Source organism: Poecilia reticulata, chromosome 21, assembly GCF_904066995.2.
Source record: "Poecilia reticulata chromosome 21, P_reticulata-male-v2, whole genome shotgun sequence".
NCBI classification, from domain to species: Eukaryota; Metazoa; Chordata; class Actinopteri; order Cyprinodontiformes; family Poeciliidae; genus Poecilia; species Poecilia reticulata.
Window position 1 is genome coordinate 6,744,169 of NC_088850.1, and position 21,654 is coordinate 6,765,822.

At 37.5% G+C, this 21,654-nt stretch overlaps 1 protein-coding gene across 7 annotated transcripts in view; it reads left to right on the top strand.

The window, feature by feature from the left end:
• Positions 1-21,654, top strand: part of LOC103457355 (regulator of G-protein signaling 6-like) — a 79,570-nt gene that overhangs the window by 3,005 nt on the left and 54,911 nt on the right. For 4 of the 7 annotated variants that reach the window (XM_081602479.1, XM_081602480.1, XM_081602481.1 and 1 more), the window contains 2 exons: positions 430-507; positions 4,549-4,872. In XM_081602479.1, coding sequence (XP_081458605.1) covers positions 4,654-4,872 — 219 coding nt within the window. In that variant the 5' untranslated portion in view covers positions 430-507; positions 4,549-4,653. The remainder of the gene's footprint in view (positions 1-429; positions 508-4,548; positions 4,873-21,654) is intronic. The other 3 variants (XM_081602477.1, XM_081602478.1, XM_081602483.1) reach the window with 1 other exon arrangement.

Sequence of the window (21,654 nt, forward strand, 5' to 3'; positions counted from 1 at the left end):
CTAATAGGTGTGAGGGATCATCATGGATCGCAAACAATGTGTCAGAAAATTACCTGCTTTCTACCAACATGTCTGCTTGTTTGCTTTTCTTTTCAACTCTTAATTTGTCTTGCTAAAAAGTGTAAAATAAGCTCAATAAAATCTCTGATAAATTTACCCATCTTCACCTTTTCTTGAGTGGTAACATCATGAACTGATCTCATGAAAATATCTGGCTACAAACCTTCATTCTTGATTCATTTGATCCTGTAAATCTAAATTTCGAACATGTTTTACATCCGTCTACGATTTATGCAGAACAAATACACATAAATGAAAACGAAAGCTTTAATTTGACTGGTAACTGCAATCTTCTGTTGCAAATTAAGAATTGAACATTGTCATATAACCGTCCAAGTCCACTGATTTGATTGTTTCCTTGATTTGCAGCCACCCGGTGTCGGAACTGCCAACTGTCTGGAGTTGCCTGGGAGGTGGTGGGAATAGGTGCTGCAGAAACCACCAGCTGTGAGTTTGTTGCTCTGCAAAGGGTCTTGAGGGAAACGGATAAAAAAGACTTTAGAAGCAGCTGGAGATCTCACTGGGTTTCCTCTTGCTGTCATCACAGCGTGTGTTGAGATGAAAATGGAAGGGCAAAGTCATATTCAGCTCTGAATGTGATCCAATTTATTGGGTTTATAATTTGAGACTTGCATAATAAATTATCACAGCAAGTTTTTTTTTTTTTTTCATCTTTGATGCTGTTTTGTTCTTTGTTGCTGGAAATTTGGACCAGAAAATCATATCTATGCAAGATTGTTTGTTCCTGTTTGAAAACAGTGGATTTCCTAACAAACACTGATCTTTAATAAACTTTAATGTTAGGTTGTGACCAATAGAAAAGGTTGGCACAAGTGTACTTAACATTAGAAAGCTGCAATCTGTGCAGCCCTAATTTAAAATGAATCATTAACTTTTACAAAAGAGCAACAACAACAACAAATCTGCATTGTAGAGTTAATTTAGTGCATTTTGTTTCAGTCATAATTAAGATTTCGGAGTGACAATCATACCTTTTTAATTTCATCTTCCAAGTTCATGCAACTTTGAGGTAAAGTGATGAGAGTGGGGATGCAGGGGACAAATCAAACCAAATTTAAAACGGATTTGTCTAGCAAATGGGTTCATTTAATTGGACTTCAGCTTTGTCTTTTTTTTGTTTTCCAAAAAAGAGAAAATCAGCAATGCTGCAATGCACCAACAGGGAAAGGTCACTCATTGCAACAAGTGACAAACTGAGGTGCTACAAGCAAACTGCCTTTTCAGTATGTGCCACGGTTTCACATTAAACTAAAGTTTTAAAATGTATACATTTCTCTGCGTTTGCAGGTACACCTCGGACCTTTTAACTTTTTAAAGTGAAATTCTGAAAACTCCTAAGGGCTAAAAACGTGTGACCCTTTGCCATCCCTCTTACTCCAAAAATGCAATTAGGATGTCCTGCTGCTTAGAAATATCGATTTGTGGGCTAGAATAAAGGACGAAAAGGTGAAAGTGGATTTAACCAAAATCCCCGATAAAGCAAACACGCCACAGGCTCTTTAAATCACACGGTGATAAAGGTGGATGCGAGTATTCACGTTGAATAACTTAATTTACATGCAAAATGAGCAGTCGGAGCCAATCTCCTGATACTGATCCCAGTTTAACAAGCCTACATCTAATCCTGGGTGGAGGACGGATCAATCAGTGTGTGAACTTGATCACAAGGAAACAATTCTGGCATTTTGTTGTCATAGCGAGGTGCAGGTTTGCGGCACCGACCAAACAGATGGTATGTTTGGAATAACGACAGCAGGTTGGAAGCCATTAATTCTGAGATGATTTCAGTCCCCCTCTAATTTGCAATTGCAAACAAACGCCACATTTTCCTTTCCTCACAGGAAGCAGCCCTCTGAAGCTCTGCTGCTGACACACTGTGCACGCGTGTGTGTGTGTGTGTGTATTTGAGAATTTCAGAGGAACAAACAGCTGGCTGATGAGAGCATTGATCTAAAGTGCCAGCTGATGTGGACTTAAATGTGTGTCTGAGCTGCACAACACACACACAGCTGGGCGTTGGGCCCAAATCATATTGGATCAGCTTGCATGAGTTACCTGCTGAAATTTGCCCAGTTATGAACAGCTAACTTAATTTTAATAAATGCAAACCTGCTTTTCACAATCATTTTCTCAGATCCACACAGTTTTGTTGTGGGAAGCCCCATTCTGTATTTATAGTTCTATACTGTCATCTTTCTATACTGGTCAAAAAGCCTCCTGACAGCTGTCTGTATGTCTTTTGAGTGGAATGTGAAATTAATCATTCAGCTTTTCTTTTTGCATCAAATTATAGTTGTATATTGACTGCGCGGCTAATTGCATACACTGAAAAGAGCACAATTTGCAGCACAAGCTGAAATGTAGGTTAACTTTTCTATATGATGGCAGCTCAGTTTGTTCCACATTCTCTTTAAAAGAAAAAAAATCCTGATCATTACACGCTTGCGTATCCAAACTTGTAGCAGAGTTTCTGTTTGATGCTTGTAGTTGCTGGATGCTGGTTCTGTTCCAGTCCATATTGCACAGAGGGGGAACATGCCATGGCTGGAATATAGGATTAAATCTTGCCTGGTTATGTTAAAAAAGATCAAAATGAAAAATTCTGAATCCTGCTATGGAAAGATGTTTAACTGGTTTCTGAATTGAGTTTTTGTATGATCAACAAAATGTTTCACTTCACAGGCAAGGCAAAAAAGTTTTTTTTTTTTTTTTTTAAATGTATGCGCAAAAAATGCCAGTGTCACAATGTTTACACAGCAACAAATGTAGAACATCATTGCTTTTATTGGAAGCACAATTGCAACAAAGTATTTTAAAAAATCAATGCTGTGCCTTTGGTTTGTATTCGTCTGCAGTGTTTTTGCAATTTCTTTACCAAATTTGCACATCCAGACACTCAAGTTTTTACTCATTGTTTTGGAGAATGTGCTGGAGAGCCTTGAATGTTAATTTCAGATATTGTAACCGTCTAAATTAGATTCAAGTCTCAACCCAAAGTCCTCAAATCCAGGCTTCGGCAGGTGGTGTGTTGCAACTTTTAGATATGTCCCTGGTTCAACACTCTATCAAATCTGAATTACCTCCTCAGAGCGGTCAAGCAGGTGTGTTGCAGCAGAGAAGCATCTAAAACCTGCAGTCGAGGATCCCTGGTCAAGACCACTCTGATCAAATTTTTGGGGGATTAAACCACTCTTGTAGCCCTTTTTTGTCTTCATCCTTGTTTCGAGACTTTATTTTACAGTTTCTTTTCTGTATTTAGCTTAATCTGTCTTCATTCAACTCCGACCAGGTTCCCTATCCTGTCTGAAGAAAACGCTTCGCCACAGCCTGATTTTTTTCCACCACCATCCTCCAAGCATCTTTGGAGGATGTTTGGAGCTGTAGCTGTAAATCTGTCTTGATTTTTAAACATAAGTTAAAATAAAATGTCCTATTTGGATCAAATTTAATCTCTCGAAATAAAGATAAGTGAAATAGCTGCACGTTAAGTAGGATGTGCTCAGAGAGAAGATGGCCAGAAATAATTCAAGTTGCTGAAAACGACTGTTGTATTCACAAAGCATTCAGCAGATTGTTGCATGAGGATAGAGTGAAGAAAGTACTGAGTTATCTTCAGCAGAAGTACAGCTTCCATTTTATAACTTTTACTCTTCAGGCATTAGATGAGATTTAGAGTTTCACTCTGACTTGTGTTAATTAAAATTGGAGAAAGTGTTGCTCCATTTGGACTTTATTTTAGATTTTCAGTCGTGAGTTGCCAACTTCAGTCTGAGAACTGAACTGTCTCAGGATGAAGATGATTTAATTAAAAACCTGCAGAACAACTCGTCTCTGGTGGATTTAGTGGGATAAAACTTGGTCACAGTTAAGCATGTAAGATTCAGGAACAATTTTATTTTTCTTTGGATAGAAAATTCATAAATATGAAATCCTTATGTCATTTTTTTATTTTTTTTTCTTCTTCTCTGAGCTTTTTTAATATCCTTTTACTCAGCCCTCTGTTAAAGGATGCTTGGAGCATTTTCATACAGAAAGTCATGGTCATGAGTTTATATAGACTCATCAAGGGTTCATTTTGCTGAGAGATGGAAGCATATGGTTGGTAAAACAACAAATATTCGGGTTCAGTACATCATCAAAATGATCCCAGCAAGATCTGAAATCAGTCCCATAAATTATATGAGTATGAGAAATAAGTGCTTTGATTTAAAAGTGTGGAGATTTGACGGTCTTGCTGCGACAGTGTGGGAGGTAATATGGTTTATGAATGAATAAGCAAAAATATTTATAAAACGCTTAAACACTAAGCGATGTGCCGCATAAGCAGGAAGTTAAACTGAGAAAACGAGCAGAATTTATGTGTTCATTTCATTCATTCTGTTCTTCCTGACAGAAGCCCTGGAAAATAAACTGATGGAGCCCACCAGTGAGTTATAAGGTCCAATTAATCTGCGTCTCTCCCTGCAGCACCCTCCAGACGCAGAGGAAAGGACACAAGACGTAAAGAAAGAAGCCTGTCGCTGATAAGGAAGAGAGGATAACTTAACACATCCGAAAAGGGACACTGTAGAGATGGCTGAAGCACCTCAGCAGGAGCAGCATCAGCAGGAGGAGGAGGAGGAGGAGGAAGAGGAGCAGCAGCTGCCGAGCTCTGTGGAGACCAGTGAATCCGATGAAGGCTCCGAGGAACCAAATGAAGTTGTCAGAAAGGCTCGACCGCTTCTGTCCATGAGGTCCATGAGCACCATAGACCCAGATGATGACTACCCCAATATGATCGTTTTCAGAAAGGTAGGAGCGAAGAAAACGTTCTAAATTGTTAGGATCTGCAGAAGACGATGGGTCCACATTTGAAGTAAAAATATTCTGCAAAACAATCACCAGAATATGGGCAAAAGTTGTTATAGTGGCAACATTATATACAGAACACTAAACTTTGGTATATGCATAATTCTATTTCTATCTAAAGCAAAAGTTAGATGACAAAATCTGTGGCTCACATATGAGTTAAAGACAAAAGTTTACATGAGTTCATTCAATGAGGAAGAAGTAGTTGTGGAGCGTGTTGCCTTTGGGAGAACTAACAAGATATTCAAAAAGCACAATATGCCATGATCTAGCCTGCTTGTAACTCCCAACAGCTCACTTGGTTGCTAGGTAACGTGACTGGGTATGGCAGGCGTTGCTAGGTAACGGGGCAGTGCCCACAGAATATTGACTTAATAATGGTGAGGTTTTGGGAATGGCTTGTTTTCCAGACATTAAAGCAATAAAAAGTGGCTGGGTGACTATTATTATTATTTTATTTTATTTCAAATTTTTAAAATGTGCTTACTGTTTTTAGAAACATAGTTATAGCATGATGTTTTGCTCTAAACACCCTTTAAATGCTCTCTAGTTTAATGCTCTCTGAGACAGCAGATTTCCTTTAAATGATTTATACATCTTTTTTTTTTAATGTTATCCATTTCTTGAATCTGGGTGCTTTCAGACATAATTATTCCTTGTAAGGAAAATGTATATCATAAAAGGGTGAAGAAGAAGATGACCTGAACTCTACAACATGGTGTTGCTGTTCTGTAATGTCTGTTTCATCAGCCTCTAAAGTCAGGATCACCCTTATTGTTTTTCTTTGCTAATGAGAGCAGTACAGTGACTCCCATTGATTCCCATGTGGCCTTCACATCAACTTGAGTCATAAAACAGTATTTGCAGATTTACGAGTCAGGTGATTAATTATCTCAAAAGATTTAGGTTTAGAGGATGAATAAAACATGAGCTGATCCACCTTTGGTCTTGGTGGATGAGAGACTGGCTCAGGAGAAAACCCGCCTGGATGTTGTTCCTTTAGGACAATGTCCCTTTTTACAATGTCATTACCAATTTTGCTCTTATGGAGGATTGTTACACAGCTTGAGATTCAGCTTATTTTTTTTCTTTCAGTCTTTTACTGAGAGGGTTTATTATTTGACCCTGAACAATGTACTCACTGTAAAAATAAGAGATTTATCTTGTACTGTTTTCCCTGCAGAAATCGGTAAAGTTTGTTGCAACAGGGTTAGAAAATTAACCTGCTATCTTAAACACATTCTGCTGGATTGTAGTTTAGATTATGTAACAGGATGGGGTCAAATTATTTAATCATTTCCAGTTGTTTTAGCTGTAGTGTGTGGAATGTAAAAGTAAAGGCCTATTTCTACTCTTTTAGTAAGAGTTACATTTTATGTTGATTCTAAATTTAAGCAGATAAAATTAAGTCAGATTTATAGCTTGTTCAGCAAGTTTGTGTAAATATTACCAGCTCTCTGCTGAAAAAATGCAGCGAAGGCAGCACTGCTAGTTGACAAGATGAAGTGTCACAGATTGGAATTTGTTCTTCGGAGGAAAAATAAATCCCTATTTTTTTTTTTTAGCAGGTTTACTTTATTTTTATGCCACATTTTGTGCCTCAGCTTGAGTGCTTGACAGCAGGAAGCCTTAAACTTCAGCAAAAAAAGGAGGAAGTTGAGTCTAAAATGTTTCAGTTTATTCATGAATATACTAATAATCATCCAGGATTTGGGAGGAAGAAAAAACTTTTAAAGTGAGGTTTTCTTCTTGAGTAAATTAGATTTAACCGAGAAATATAATTGCAAATTGGTTTTTCTCCCTTGATTGGATGTTTTTAGACACAATTATTGTCCAAAGTCATCTTGCAGTAGTTTTTATCATGCAATTACACAGATATATTTTGTTTAACCTCACATTTTGTTTTATTTTACTGCTGCTAACCTAAATATACATCGTGAAAACTGCTATCACGAGCACTAGAAGGGTCTCTCACCTCAGTTTTCCATTTTCATGAGCTCAAAAACGTATATTTGACATTTGTTGGATGACGGTGAGGGTGAAGGTGGGGAAAAAAAGAAATCGTATAAAACAGATGAGTTATATTCTCTGGACTATTTCAGCATTCAGTCTATCAGGCTTTATAAATCTACATCAAATAAAATAAGCTGGAGGGGCAGCAGGAATAACAAGATACCAACAGCCACTGTCGGCTTTGATGAATGAGTTTCTGGTGCAGGAGGGGATAGAGATAGACAGAGAAAGTGAGGATCAAGGCTGAAACACCAAGAAAGGAAATAATAAAATGATGTTGGAATAGCGAAGAGACAAAAAGCTCAAACTTGTATAGACTGATGGATACTATGTTAGCAGTACGACTGAAAGGCTGCTGTGAGTAAGCAGCAAATTTCTGCGCTGAAAATCCACAGCTCTGACACGGCGCTCACTAAAATAGACTCAAATATGGACCAGAATAGAATTTCAGTTTCTCTTTTCCTCCTCTACATGCAAGTGCAACATTCAATACAGACCACTATACTCTTGTCGATCGTCTTGTCAGTCGGGATCTCTTGCTTTTCTCTGCTTAAAAACATGCAACAGAAGGTTTTGCATGCAGCTTTCCTGGTAAAAGCATTTATGAAATGTAGTAGGTGTCAGTAAGTGATGAAATGTAAATGACTCTATAAACCATATTTTGTGTAATTGAGTAGAATGACAATAATTATCAGACACATGAATATTAGAAGCTGCAAGAAAGTAGAGAAAGGAAATGGCTGAATTATATGAATTTAAGAGGCAATCGTGTCCTGACAGTTTATAAAAAGTCTTCAAGACGTGGAAGAAGCTTTTCACTGTAAACCAGTCAAAACCTGTCAGTTACCACAAGATTTGTCAAGATTTATTAGACTAGTTCTTAATTAATGAGCTTTTGAAGATGTGGAATTATTCCCTTAAACAATACACAAAGAATGCACTAAAGAAAATGCTAAAGCACATTTAAAGTTTGGTGCAGGAAATTTGAAACTCTTAGGTCGTCTTTGTTTTTAGAGGAGAAATGGCTCTGCACATCACAATCAAAACACTATCCTAAGTGTGAAGTTTGGAGGTGTGGAGAGCTGTCTTTTGGGACGCACTACCAACAGTCTTCACATAATTTGTGGAAGGATGCATGCAGAAATGTACCGGAGTATTCTGGGTACAAATTTCAAGGTGGAAACCTGAGAGCAGGAGCTTAACAATCATCTCAGAAGTGAGGGAGATGCTCTATTGAGAGATTTACTGTCATCTCACATTCTATCGCATCTCTCCTTAGTGACTAAAAACATACAGCCACAGTGCAGCACCGAATATAGTTCTATATACTGACAAAATATAAAGTTTCAGCTGCCAGTTTTTGCTGAGCTGACACAATTGCCCACAACTTGTACAGAAATCATAGAATTTGGTGTAGTACTAGTACTAGCTAACTAGCAAGGACTGTAACATTTGTATACTTGTTAACTTGCTTAAAATGACTGGTTAGCTAGTTGCCCTTCAACTAACATCTGCATGCGATGGCATTATTCAACTTCCAAGGGTTATTTTTTTCGGGAAAAAATGTAACTTTTTTTTATTTTGCTAGCTCTTACTGATTTGCTGAACATAATACTGACATAATGTGCATCACTTCTCAGCATCATGTCTCCCAGGAATCCACAGAGGGTTGAGGGTTAAATAAAGGCGAGATGATTCTGGGTCAGGGCTTCAGGAATAATTAGGCAGAGAAATGAAGACTCGCTCTTCTACAGGGAGCAATTTAATCTGCTATGCAGATGGTGTTAGAAAGGTGAACAACTTCACTCTTCCCTTTCCTCCTCCTACTCTTCCAACTCTTCTTTTAATCACTCTGGTTGATGCACTTTATACATTTTTGTGTAAAGTATGTATAAAAGTGTTTTTTCCATCTAAACGTGAGGAACATTTGATTTTTTTGCACATTCTTAAATTTAAAATCAGTCCCTGGACGGACTCTCTGTCAAGTCTTATTGTAGCTCTAAGATCATCTGACTTCAGACATTTGCAGTACTGTATTGCAGAATTTTTCAAATTCATTGTATCATCTTAGTTCCAGTTCTGCGTTACTGTATTCATTTACATTACAAGAGGCTGCTTGCATGAACATGGTCTGCAGATGATTGAAAATGAGAAATTTTACCTCAAAATTCACATTTTCCCCCCGTCAGCGTACATACAGAGATTATATTAGGTTGAGGAGATTCAGCGCCGTCGACAAGAGCCAAGAGTGTTGACTCGCATTTTTTCCTGCATGAATTCAAACCTGTCAGCCAGCATCTGCTCATAAACACTGCTTGGGCCTGTGTGTGTATCTGTGTGTGCACGTGTCATAAGGAAAGAAAATGAGATGCAGTGAATTTGTGTGTGCAGCTTATTGTCTGCGTGCGTGCAGAGGCGTGTGTGACTTCCGGCATATTGGGCCTTCATTTTTATTATTTGTGATTTTTTTCAGCGACAATAGCAGCTGTTGAACTGAGAGCCTGTTTACTTATCAGCCTGTTTGCACACACACCCTCCCCATATTTTTCTATGGGCCACTCTGAATGGGCTGCAGGCTTTGGATGCTGACCTTTGCTGAAGTATTCAACGTTTTGATAAATTTCAAAAGCTTCTGTGCATATGAGCAACTGACTTGTTTTATCAAAGAAGTACGTAGGAAGCCTTTAAGATAAAATGACAAGTGACTTTGGATAAGAAAAATAAAATTTGACTTTATATAGAAAAACTATTATAAAAGTTTTTAGTTTCTTATTGAGCAAGTTTATCGAGTCCATAGAACAAAATAGAGTACATCTCTATATCCTTGAAATACCAGCTGCATTTTGAATTAGCTGCAGGTGATCAATGAAGTTTTTCTTTTTTAGGCAAGTAAACAAAATTGCAATCATGCAAAAATGTTGAATGATGTGCTTTATTTATACAAATAATGATCAAAAGAATTTAAGGGATAAATCTAATGTGAAGCTAATAATCTAGGCAATAGCTCTAAACAAAACTATATGACAGAATCGAATAAGGCACAAATAAAATGGGGCCAAGAACGTAAACGTGAAACACCTTAAAATTTACCAGAAATCATTGGAAGTTCTGTTTTTAAGAAATACTTAGGAATAATGCAACTAATCTGATATACTAATTTCACCTAATATGCTAACTCTGAATGATCTGTAGTATCAAATATTGACCTACCAGATTTTCAATAATTTCACAATATGAGAAAGCTTAGGTAAAAGGATAAACCTCTTAATAGCTGAGGAATCTGCAGTATTTAAGAGCTCATACAGCAGTTTTACATTTACCTCTGACTAGTTATTGAGTTGTTTTTATGTAAACTTTATTTAATGACAATAAAATGTTTAAAGGACATGATGGAGTCTTCATATGGTCTAAAAGTTTGGAAAGAAGACGGTAAATATTTTTAGGACTGCAAGTCGAGGTATCAGCATGGCAGACACATGGTTAGAGAAAAAGTTTAGAGCAGTCTTTAAATTTCTAAGATGATGCGAAAACGGTCCTAATTATCTGCTGCTAAATGAGCTTTCTTGGTCAAACAGACCTGACGTTTCACTGAGATTAAATGTATCCAATCGCCATCTTGATGCATACAGAACAGAGATTAGTCAGGTTTTAATGCCATTATCGACATCCCTAATCATCTGAAATCAAACATACACATGCATAGTCATGCTGATTTTAAAGAAGTGTTTTCAAATTTTCTTAATAAAAAAATAAAATGGTGCACACTTTATCATTCAGAAACTGCATTTTAATTGCAGATTTGATCCTTAGACAATAAACTTGATGCATTCTAACTTGTTCTCAGTAATTTTGCTTTTTCACACCTTAATTAGGGTGAAAATGACTTTAATTTTAAGTTTCTTACCAATTTTCCCATAGAACAAATAGTTCCCCTGTGGCATCTTATCCTCTTAGAAAAAACAGCTGATCAGAATGTGACATGATGCATTTCTAATCAATAGTCTTTCTCAAATCTGATCAATAGACTCTCCACCAAACCCATCAATAGCCGGCAACTTGGGAGAGAGAAAATATTGGCAGAACCAACATCATAGGAGTGAAAAAGGTCACTTGTCAGGAAAGAACAAATTCGGCTGGATTTATCTCAAGCACATAAACAAAAGGTGGACTTTGTTTATCTCAGAAATCACCTATCGCCCTTTTCCCTCGAGGACTGCCCTTTCTGCACTCCCTAACTGATTGCAGCTCTTTGCCTGTTGTCGCTGTCCCCATCTGGAAAAGAACCAAAGGCCAAAACAACTTCAGTGATTTCACTGATGTGCTTTTGGTTTTAGAAATTGTACCACCTGCCAACTGTCAAATCTTTCCTTCAAGGGCCTGACACTTCGATTACCCAGGCCAGCTTTTGTGTGGCCCATCATCCTCTTGAGTCGCTCACTGTGAGCATCACAAGAAAAGCCAACTTCATAACAGAGATGTCACTGTAAGAAATGTTTACCCTCTCGTGATGAATATATTGACGAAATCTAAAAAACAAAATTAAGATTTGACTGTAATTACATTGACAAAATTAAATAAATTAAATCTGATTCACAGCTGAAACTAAAGTTTATATATGTTGAATAAAAAGACTTCACAGTCTGAAATTAAATCAACTTGTACTTCAACAATAATGAATTTATTTAATATCTTCACATTCAGAAGTTTACATTTTAGTTTCAACTGTCCATAATTGAAATAATCAATCTGAAGTTCACAACCTATTTCCCCAACATAATTTTTTATATGGTAAGACCGGATAAAACGTCAAATTTACAAAATATAAATAATGCACAGTCTGAAATGCAAGAGCGATATTCTTTGTCTGGAGGTTAGGATTAATACATTTTTGTTGCTGCCAAGTTATTTTTGAGCTTGTCTTTTTCACGTACGACTGACGGATGAATAACAAAGATTACATTTTCTACACATTTGTAATATTAGCAATCAATTTTCCACAAATTAGTTCAGCGAACGCTCATCCTGCCGGTGATTTACACACTTTTAAACACGTTTCAGTTTGATGTAGTGCCGCTCTTTACATTAATTGGAAAACGATTTGTTAATGGGAAATTCAGTCCTGATTTATTTTAGACCTTTTGAGTTTGAGCCTCTTTTCTCTGCCATAAATTCCAGTCATGCTTTGTAACTGCAATCCATGGCATATTTATTAGGCAGTTTCATATGTCAAAGCTGTTGACTGGAGAACAAGGGCATGAATCATGGTTCACCGATTCCCAGCAAAGCTCTGCGATCGACTTTGTGTTCAAGCAAATAATTCAGCTGTAAACTCCTATTTTGACCACCAGATAACGTCATTTCCTGTAAAGGGTAATCTTTAAACAAGTTTACACAAGTGAAAGAAATGTTTACTCAGTTTTCAAACTGTAAATCCTTCAAGTGAAGATCTGTGCAAAGTGAAAACTGAGCTGAAAAGAATGTGTGTGTGAAGTGCTGATGGGTAACACTGCAGGAGAAAATGTTCATGTATGGCTGATTTGAGGTTTACATCCTTCTTGTCACTTAGTGGATGAATAAGCGCATGTATTCACAGCACAGCTGGCTGCAGATTCTGAGAAGAGCTCTTTGCAACAGAGCAGGTAGAAAATGGCAGCCTAATCAAATCAAGGTGATGGGAAGAGGCTAATTAAGAGGAGCTGAAATCGCAAATTTTGCTATGACGAGGCGATTACTCATCACTTCTACATTTTCCATTTTTTCTTGTGTTTTTGTGAGAATAAGCGCAATTTGGGTAATGCATTCCTGAAATGAATATCTTGGCGAGTTGTTTTTTTTTTTTTTACCAAGAGAAATTGGATTCAAATGACAGTTAATCCGAGCACACTAGTGATAAATAACGTTTTAAATTTGATTTTTGAAATTGTTGTAATGACAGAAATAAGTTGACACACTGCAGCTTCTTAACGAAAGCTGTGGTGGGGTTTAAAGTCAACAAGTCAAATGAGAAACGTGGTGAAGGCAAAGTTGCAGATGAATTTTTGACAGAAGTTGAGAATTTTATTTTACTCCATTGATTTAACTTTGGGCAACGATGTTCAGTGGCATCTTTTTGGAGATTTGCCCATCCAAAAATCCAGGCTTTTTATTGGGTAAAATGGAAAAAGTACAGTTTAAACTTTTGTTTTTGAGACATAAGCAAAGGAAAGTTTCCTCAAATGGAATAAACTGCATAAATCCGGTTACATAAGCGTAGAAATGTAAAACCTAGAGCATTATTGTTGCTGCTATGTTTCACTGTGGGTTTGGAGTTTCAATAGTCCAACTACTGAAACATCAAAAAGGAAAAAGACATCCACCGGACTTTCTGGTAGCCACAGCAGTTTTATGTTTTGCATGCCAATCACCTTACTTTCTGATTGGCTGCATGTCACATTTAAGAGACTCCATGTTTGTTTGTCCTCCTGGGAACACTCCACATGCTCCATCCAGTCAAATAGCCCCAATTTGAGGTTGGTGTGGTCTCTACGTCCTTCAGAGTCGAATAGATCAGTCTTTCCATCAATTTTGAAGAAACTACATTTTTCTTCAATATACCTTTTGTTCTGGTTATTTCCCTTTTATTTTATGACTTTTTATTTTGTGCTGTTTTGTGACATTCTGATACTTTAATTTCATAAGATCCTTGTGATCATTTGTAACCAATTTTGCAAAATTTGTCAAACAACTTTCAACCTGATTTTTCTCTTGTTGCATTTACAGTTTTTACAGATGGAGTTTAGTTGAATTGAAATTTTTTTTCGCTTTGACCACAAAGCTTGATTTTTATGCTTTATTCTAAGAAGAGAAGCATATTAGATTCTTGCTGAACAGGATTGTCTTTTTTTTTTTTACATTTTCCTCTAAACATTTCTTTATTCTTTTAAATTTGTCCTTATTGACAAAACATTTTTGGTTTAAAAACTTTCCCTTTTCATTTAGAAAATGCATCCTGCATTGTCATTGACTCCTCACTGCTACGATCTGCAAATCACTCTCTCAGTGCATATTGGTACATCAGCATGCTCCATTCAGGGTGACTGACTATTTGTAGCAGAATCTGGTGCCAGCAACGAGTAAGTGGCAGCAGTCCTTGCCTTGGAGAGAGTGCATTCCCTGGGCCTGCAGAAATAATGACATCCTGAGTCCCTACTGAGTTCCTGTTTCTATCAGGTCTAATCCAACCTAATCCTCCTCAGAGTACACACCCTGCAGCAATCCTTCAGTTTTCAGGTTCACTTGGTTCTGATGTGAACTAAGAATTTAATTCACAGAATTTTCTGACTCCGATCAAAAGCAATAATTTCACATTTCCAGTAAATCAAAATGGAATCGGTTGGTTCTTATGCCGTCTTTGATTAAAGATAAAACCTAGTTTGCATTTGATCTACCACTAATTGGCTAGTTCTAGGCATTTGAGCATGCCATTGTTGGTTTACATCTGAGCTGGCAAAGAGAAACAGACAAGCTTTACAACTAGATGCACTTGAATGGATTTGATACGAAATGCTCTCTGGATTCCTTGTAAGCTCATTCTCTTGTTTACTCCGAAGTGACGGGGAAGACCGAGTTGGTTTTGCGAATCTATTGAGGCATCAATGTGTTTGTCATGCTCTGGTTGTGTCGGACAGCAGGTGTCTGAGGAACCCTACCTGGACTTGCTTCTGTCTGTGCTGGCTTGAGATTGCAACCAGTCTGCAGAGGTTCTTTTGAGTGTGTGTGTGTGTGTGTGTGTGTGTGTGTGTGTGTGTGTGTGTGTGTGTGTGTGTGTGTGTGTGTGTGTGTGTGTGTGTGTGTGTGTGTGTGTGTGTGTGTGTGTGTGTGTGTGTGTGTGTGTGTGTGTGTGTGTGTGTAGTGGGTTTGTCAGTGCATCTGTGAATCCTTGTGGTTTTTTAGAATGACATGTACGGTAAAAGCATTCAAAGCAGATGTTTTGAAAATTCAGACTCTACACTAGCTGTACTTTAGCAGACTAAGCAGGTGTGAAGCTTCGATAAAAGCTTTAAATGTTAAGGTTTCACATAATTGTATATGGAAAGAATAATCTTTCTTACTAATACAATGTGAGGAAAACATAAAACTGAATATTATTGTTAAAAAGCATGTATAAATAGTAGAAGTCCACCCTAACGGAACCTCTTCATGAGATTTTGGCAGGTGGCCTGAATCTTTTCCGGCCTGTGAGATCAGATGGCTAACAATACGGCAAGTTCTGCAGTAATATCCTAATTTACATCCGACGTGTTCAAGAAGTGTAACGCATACGTCTGTTGCAATAAACAATAAATCAATTGCATTATCAATTAAAATCCTAACTGGTAGTTTTAATTGTTTTACCTGTCTGGGCCTAATGAGATTTTTTAAAGGGCAATTTTGTTTATAATCAATTATATTTATGGTTTTGGTTGCATTTATTTAAATTTTTTATTATTTTAAAAATGTTTTCCAGTTCTAGCTTTTATTATATCTTGATCAGGGCCCTTGCATTATTATGCCATTATCACTATTTTACTTGAAAACGGTCAAGATGACAATGTTGCGCTAATTGCAATAATTTCTGGGACAATTTATTGTCCAGTAATCCTTTAACTAACTCATCAACCACTGATTTTCTTTTGAAGGCTCGACTGCAGCATTAAAGTTTAGCAATTTTTGTCAAATATGCATGACATTTTCTTTATCTGATGGAGAGAATAATTTGATAATTGATCAAATAAATAGAATCTAAAACCAGAAACGCGACTCTGACAGCCACAACATTAAATGCAAATCGTTGAGAATTCAAACTATTTTAGCATGGCTTAGATCTAGATCAGATAGGATTCTGTCCTTCAGCAGGTTTGATTTGTTTGGTGTAGCCATTGTAGAAAGAGCAAAGGAATAGAGATTTTCCCACAGAGGAACTTTTATAGCTCCTGATGGTGGCTTGATGAGATGAATCTGTTTAGCTTTCCTGATCAGCGGTGGGTGTCATCTTTTTGCATGCTAAATGTTTCAAATTTAATGTTAAGTTTTGTTTTCCATTAAGCTGTTTGTACAGCAACTCCAGCTGTCCGATTGTTATTTACGTGTGACAAAAATTAAGCGTTAGAGTCGATTCACTGCTTTCATGTCTGCCCATATTTAACTACATTATCTTTTGTGAATCCTTCCACAGCTGCACAGAATGTCTTCTTTTATTTACATCAGGAATCATCATGTTTTTTATGTCAAAAATAATACACCAGTTTTGAAGCAGTATCAAAGAGCACCTTTTCCCATCTCACTGAAAAATGTCATATTGACTTTTAAAAAGCTACTATATTTAGTTTCAGTTTATTCGAGTTGCAAATGAGCTTTTATTTGCTGCCAGGGATTAGGAAGGCAACAAAGGTATTGTTGATGGCAAACACAGATCAGTGGCCAGAATCCCAGCAACACAAAATTTTAATTAGAAGCTATAAAAAGGAAAACGCACAAAAGAAAATGTTTTTGAACCTTTTTATTGTGCGTTGGATTACAGCCTCTTCCATGTGGGTGTTGCAGGGTTTGCTTTTGTATGACTGTGTTCTGCATGTGAAATGTATTTATGCAGATGGTGACTAACTGCAAATAATGAACGTCTCAACAGCACGGGATAAGTGAGCATTTTATTTGTCTAGGGTCTGTGGCACCACAATTCTTTATTGTTTACACAGTAGTCTTTTTTATTTTTATTTTTTTGTTTCGTCCCTCTGAGAGAATCATTTTATCCCTAATTAATCTCCCAGATATTCACGCCTTAATCGGATTAACATATTGTTTTGTTGGCAGAACAATGACGTAGCCGTTTTCTGGACTGTAATGAGACGTAGTACAACATCCTTACTCGCTTGTCGAATTTGGCAGAAATTACAAAGGATGGCACATCAAAGGGCCCCGAATACACAATGAACATGCACATGCATGTCCTCCCCACATTCAGGATGAATTAGGGAGAAATTGGGCATTCGAAAGGGAGACGGCAGAGAGTTAAATTGAATACATTGGAAAAGGTGTTAATATTTTGATTGCTGGTTGAGCTGAGCTGTGAATAAATACACCTGCAGTCATTATTGTGCTAATGCTGCATGGAGCTGCTTTACCCTGATCTGCTCACACCTGCCTGATGAATTTTATTGTTTTTTTTCTTAGCTGCTAACAAAGCAAAACTAATGAAACTGTACATTATATTCATAGCTGTGTCTTATTACTGCAGCGTTGTCAAAAACAAATCTATTACTTTTATTTTGCCTCATAAGAGTATTTTTCTGGAGTTATTCTTTTACCCTCATAGCTTTATTGTCTACAATGAATTTTTGGATGAAGTTTGAAGGAAAATTGCTAATCATTCTTCATTTATCAATTTTCTTTTTTAACTATGGAGAGATTAAGTTTCCAGGCTATTTCCCCAAATAAATCTAGACTATAAGATTGGAAAGAAACTGGGATTTTGTCTTAAATTAGTGTGAACTGGTTCCAAATGACCTGTAAAAAAATAAATGGTGAGGTAATACTGATGAGCCTGTTTGTGCTTTCTGTCTCAGACATGCACAGTATCCAGTAAATGTTTATATACAGGAAAAGGATCAGAGTTGACTCAGGTTCTACATCAGTTTGACCCTTTGCCCCTAGATGCCATCAGAAATGAGCAAAATTCTCTTGCTGTGATAATTTTAAAGAAGTGAATAGAAGTAGATTTCATAAGAGTTTCTCTGCATTGAAATGTAATTACATACAATATTTTGTTTGACATTAATATTCAGCTAGCTAATCTTTTTGCAGTATTTCAGGTCCATCATAAATAGTCACCTAAGGTAGAATAATACAAATGCATGAGGCTTTATGCCTGTGGAGATGAACAAAAATGCTGTACCGAGGACTTTGCTGAGAAATAATGGGTTTTTCAGTCTGAGAGAGTTGGATGTGGCGATATGAACCCAGGTGGTAGAGGTTGCAGCGCCAAGTGGCAGGCAATGATTAATGAATGTGAACTTTTGTCAAGCATGCTCTTCATGCAGCCCAGAGTCCATTAGAGAACTCGGATGGACTTGCAAAAAACATGGATGAAAAAGACGGTCCACTTTTATCTGATGGATGACCCAGAAGTAAGACTACACATTGTTTTTACATTAGTGTCTCCTCTCAATATGCTGTCTCTCACTCTGTCTGCACCGATCAATCAGTGGCTGCAGGCCTTCTTGTCTCTGTACTTATAACCCGTAGAAGTCCATTGACACTGCTCTTGCTTTCACTGCCTCCTGACAGATTATTGTACATGCAGTTTCCTTTGGTTCACCTTTCTGACATAAAACCTCAAAATGTCAAACGGTTCTCAAAGCTAAACATGTCTAACTACCCCCAGGAGATTATTAATCTAGCAAGTTTAAATACATGCAGCCTTCTGTTAGTCAAGTAATATTAGAACTTCCTGTTATGACTTTATGCTCAAAATAATATGACTTGTATTTGGGCTGTTCTAAACGATTATTTTAGTAATCGAGTATTCTGATGATTAATGGAGTAATCGAATAAAAATGTTTAACATTTTTATTTGAAAAGGGTACCTAACAAAATAAATGTCTAATATTCCAGCTTTAGTTTACGTATTCATCAGTCAATGTAATAGATGAACTCTTACTTTGCCCAGTCATTCATAACTTTTGTGTCCAGGTGAACAACTGGACTGAACTTGAAAATCAGACGTTACGCTGCTAACACTTGGCATTCGTCAACAACCCATAAGTGAAAGTAAGAAAGTGTTGCGCAACACAAATAATCACCCGGCCAGAAAACACGGTGCGCTAAATAATGAAACAAAATTTAACAAAGCTTTGAGACGCATAATTTGCCTCAAGGAATTTTAATAATTGAGGTACTCGAATCATTTGAGGAATTGTTACAGCCCTACTTGTGTTATTCCAACTTTATTCTCACAATAGTATAACTTTATTCTCGTACGACTGGGTTTCTTCTTTCCACACCTACCAAAAGACCGGATTTGTGGAGTACACGGCGGATAGTTTTCAATATCCAGCTGGGCTGTGGATCTCTGCAGCCGTTTCTCTGATTATAGCTCTTCTTGTCCAGCCTGTCGCTTTAGGTGGACGGGCATGTCTGGGTATATTTGCAGTTCTTGCATACTCTCTCAAATCTTCCTGTCCCATACTCTACATTATCAAACGAGCTGACAGCTGAACAGTGCTGCCCAAGATGTCCAAAGCTTTGGACATTGTTTTACAACATACCCCTGCTTTGAGCTTCTCCACAACCTTCTCCCTGACCTTTCTGCTGTATTCCTTGGTCTTTACGATGATGTTTGCTCTGTAATCATCTCAAACTCTCAGGGTTTCACAGAAATGTACTTCAACTCAAATTGGTTGCACTGGGTATCTGTACTAGTCCATTTAATAGCTTTCTTTCAATTTAGTGAACTAACCTTTCAATAATAAGTATCTGATTTGACCTAGATTATTTAGAAAACTTGCATGTATTTACATTTTTAAATGTCACAGATGAAATATTTGACTCTCCTGGCCAGAGTCGACGTCTTGTTAGACAAGTCTCTTTATTCTTTTGAAATCTGTTCTGAGCTCCCTGAACAGAATTGGAGCAGGCCACATTTGTCAATGAAATTATTCATTATTTAGGTCTCAGTATTGCAAAGTCTGTTTGATAATTTTATTCTTCAGCAAAGCTAAGTTAATTCAGTGTTTGAGTTTATGTCCTCATTCGGGTTCCAGCTCATGTTGTTTTTTTTGCATTGCTCTCTTCTCCCTCACTCTTCACAATAAACTGCATATTGTACAGTGTGAATTCAGTGTTGACAGATGTAATACTTTCACAAAAAGAGAAGTAGGCCATCCTATGACTGAGTTCCACTTGGAAACTCAGACGCTATTGGGGTTAAAACTCTCCAGTTTCATCTTAGGCTTGACCAGTCTAACAGGGAGACTGCTCAATTCAAAAAGATGAAAAATGCATGATCAGTAATGAAAGGTATCTATCTATAAAAGGTATGTGCCACATGCTTTAGCAAAGTGGGGCGTCTTATTATAAAATGCAGTGGCTGCTGTTTGTAATTTCTTCACAGCTATAGAGGACCCCTGAACAAAAGGCAATGAAAGCAGGGCAAGGCTGAGAAATTTCCTTCAGATGCAGCTTGTCAACCTACAGCTTCAGTGGGAGTGGGAAATCCTGTAACGAGTCTCAAATGTGGCAGCGTGATGAGATGAATGTGACACTGCATCTTGTTACTGAAGTTGAAGGAAAAGGGGACTTCAATGTAACATTCAGTTCTGTCGAAACATGAGGAAAAAGTGGGAATATTACATTTCGCTTTATTCTTACAGCAGTTTAAGAAAACGTAAATGTTTCATTATGAGCTAAAGCAGGGGTGGGCAATCCTGGTCCTCGAAGGCCGGAGTCCTGCAACTCTTAGATGTCTCCTTGGTCCAACACACTTGAATCCAACAGCTGAATCACCTCCTAAGTGCAGTCAAGTTCTCCAGAGTTCTGCTAATGACCTCATTATTTGACTCAGGTGTGTTGAAGTAGAGACGCATCTAAAAGTTGCAGGAGACCGGTCCTCAAGGCCTGGAGTTGCCCACCCCTGAGCTAAAGTCTCACTCACTAAAGAGCAATAATTAAGGGCATGAATTATGTGTGAGTTAAGAGTAGTAGCTGAAAGATTATTAGACTTTAATTAACATGAGACTTAAGAAAAAAAGGTTTTTAGAATCACTGCTATTGAACAGCTGAAACCAAATCAAGACAGTTTTTAGTTAGCTTCTGCAAAAGTAGCATCTCTGAAAAAAAGCCAGAAAGTTATTGCAGTATGTACCTTGCTGATGGAAATGTTGCAATATTATCTATTAGGCATTAGAATAACAACAATAACCATTCTTCTTGTTCCTCCACCCCCCCGACACACAACATACTTTGCGGTATTCTGATTTAGTAATGTAATTATATTAGCTGTGTTACCACCCCCACGCCACTAGAGGCAGTAGCAACCCCGAAAAGATGCGACTAAGGAGCAGATTTAGACTACAGAATTTGGTAAAAAGAGTGGAGCTCCTTCAATCAGAGCTCCTCCGCAGCTCTGATTGGCTAAGCAATGTAACGTGATCCTCTGCAGCAAGTGATGGCAAAGCGGGGCGTCATCACGACTTTACACAAGTGTGTCTTTACCTCCGCAGCAGAGGCTCCGCCAAACCCCTGAGACCGACTCACCGAACCCCTGGGGTTCGATCGATCCCAGGTTAAGAACCACTGATTTAAATATAATCTAAAATACAATAGCAAATGTAGATTGTAGTTGGCTTATCACTGAAAGCTGAACAGTGCTTTTTCGTAAGCTCCCACCCAATTACTTTTTAAGCATCTTGCACCATCTCTTTCAGTCTGTAACACACTCTGCTCCCGCTGCCTTGTTTTCTCTTGTACTCCGTTGGTAGATAAACACTGACAGAAGTTTATGTTAAATGTTTAATGGTTTCATTTTGCTTCTCTCCTGCTATTTCATGTAGAATTGGTATGCTGAACTTCTTTTGAGCCTTTTTTTGAAGGCTGAAAAGATGCATGAGAATAGGAGAAAATATCTATTTACAGTTGTGTTCAAAATAGGAGTTTAAATTATGAGTGGAGCTCCAGATTCTTGAAATAGCTGTAATTTTC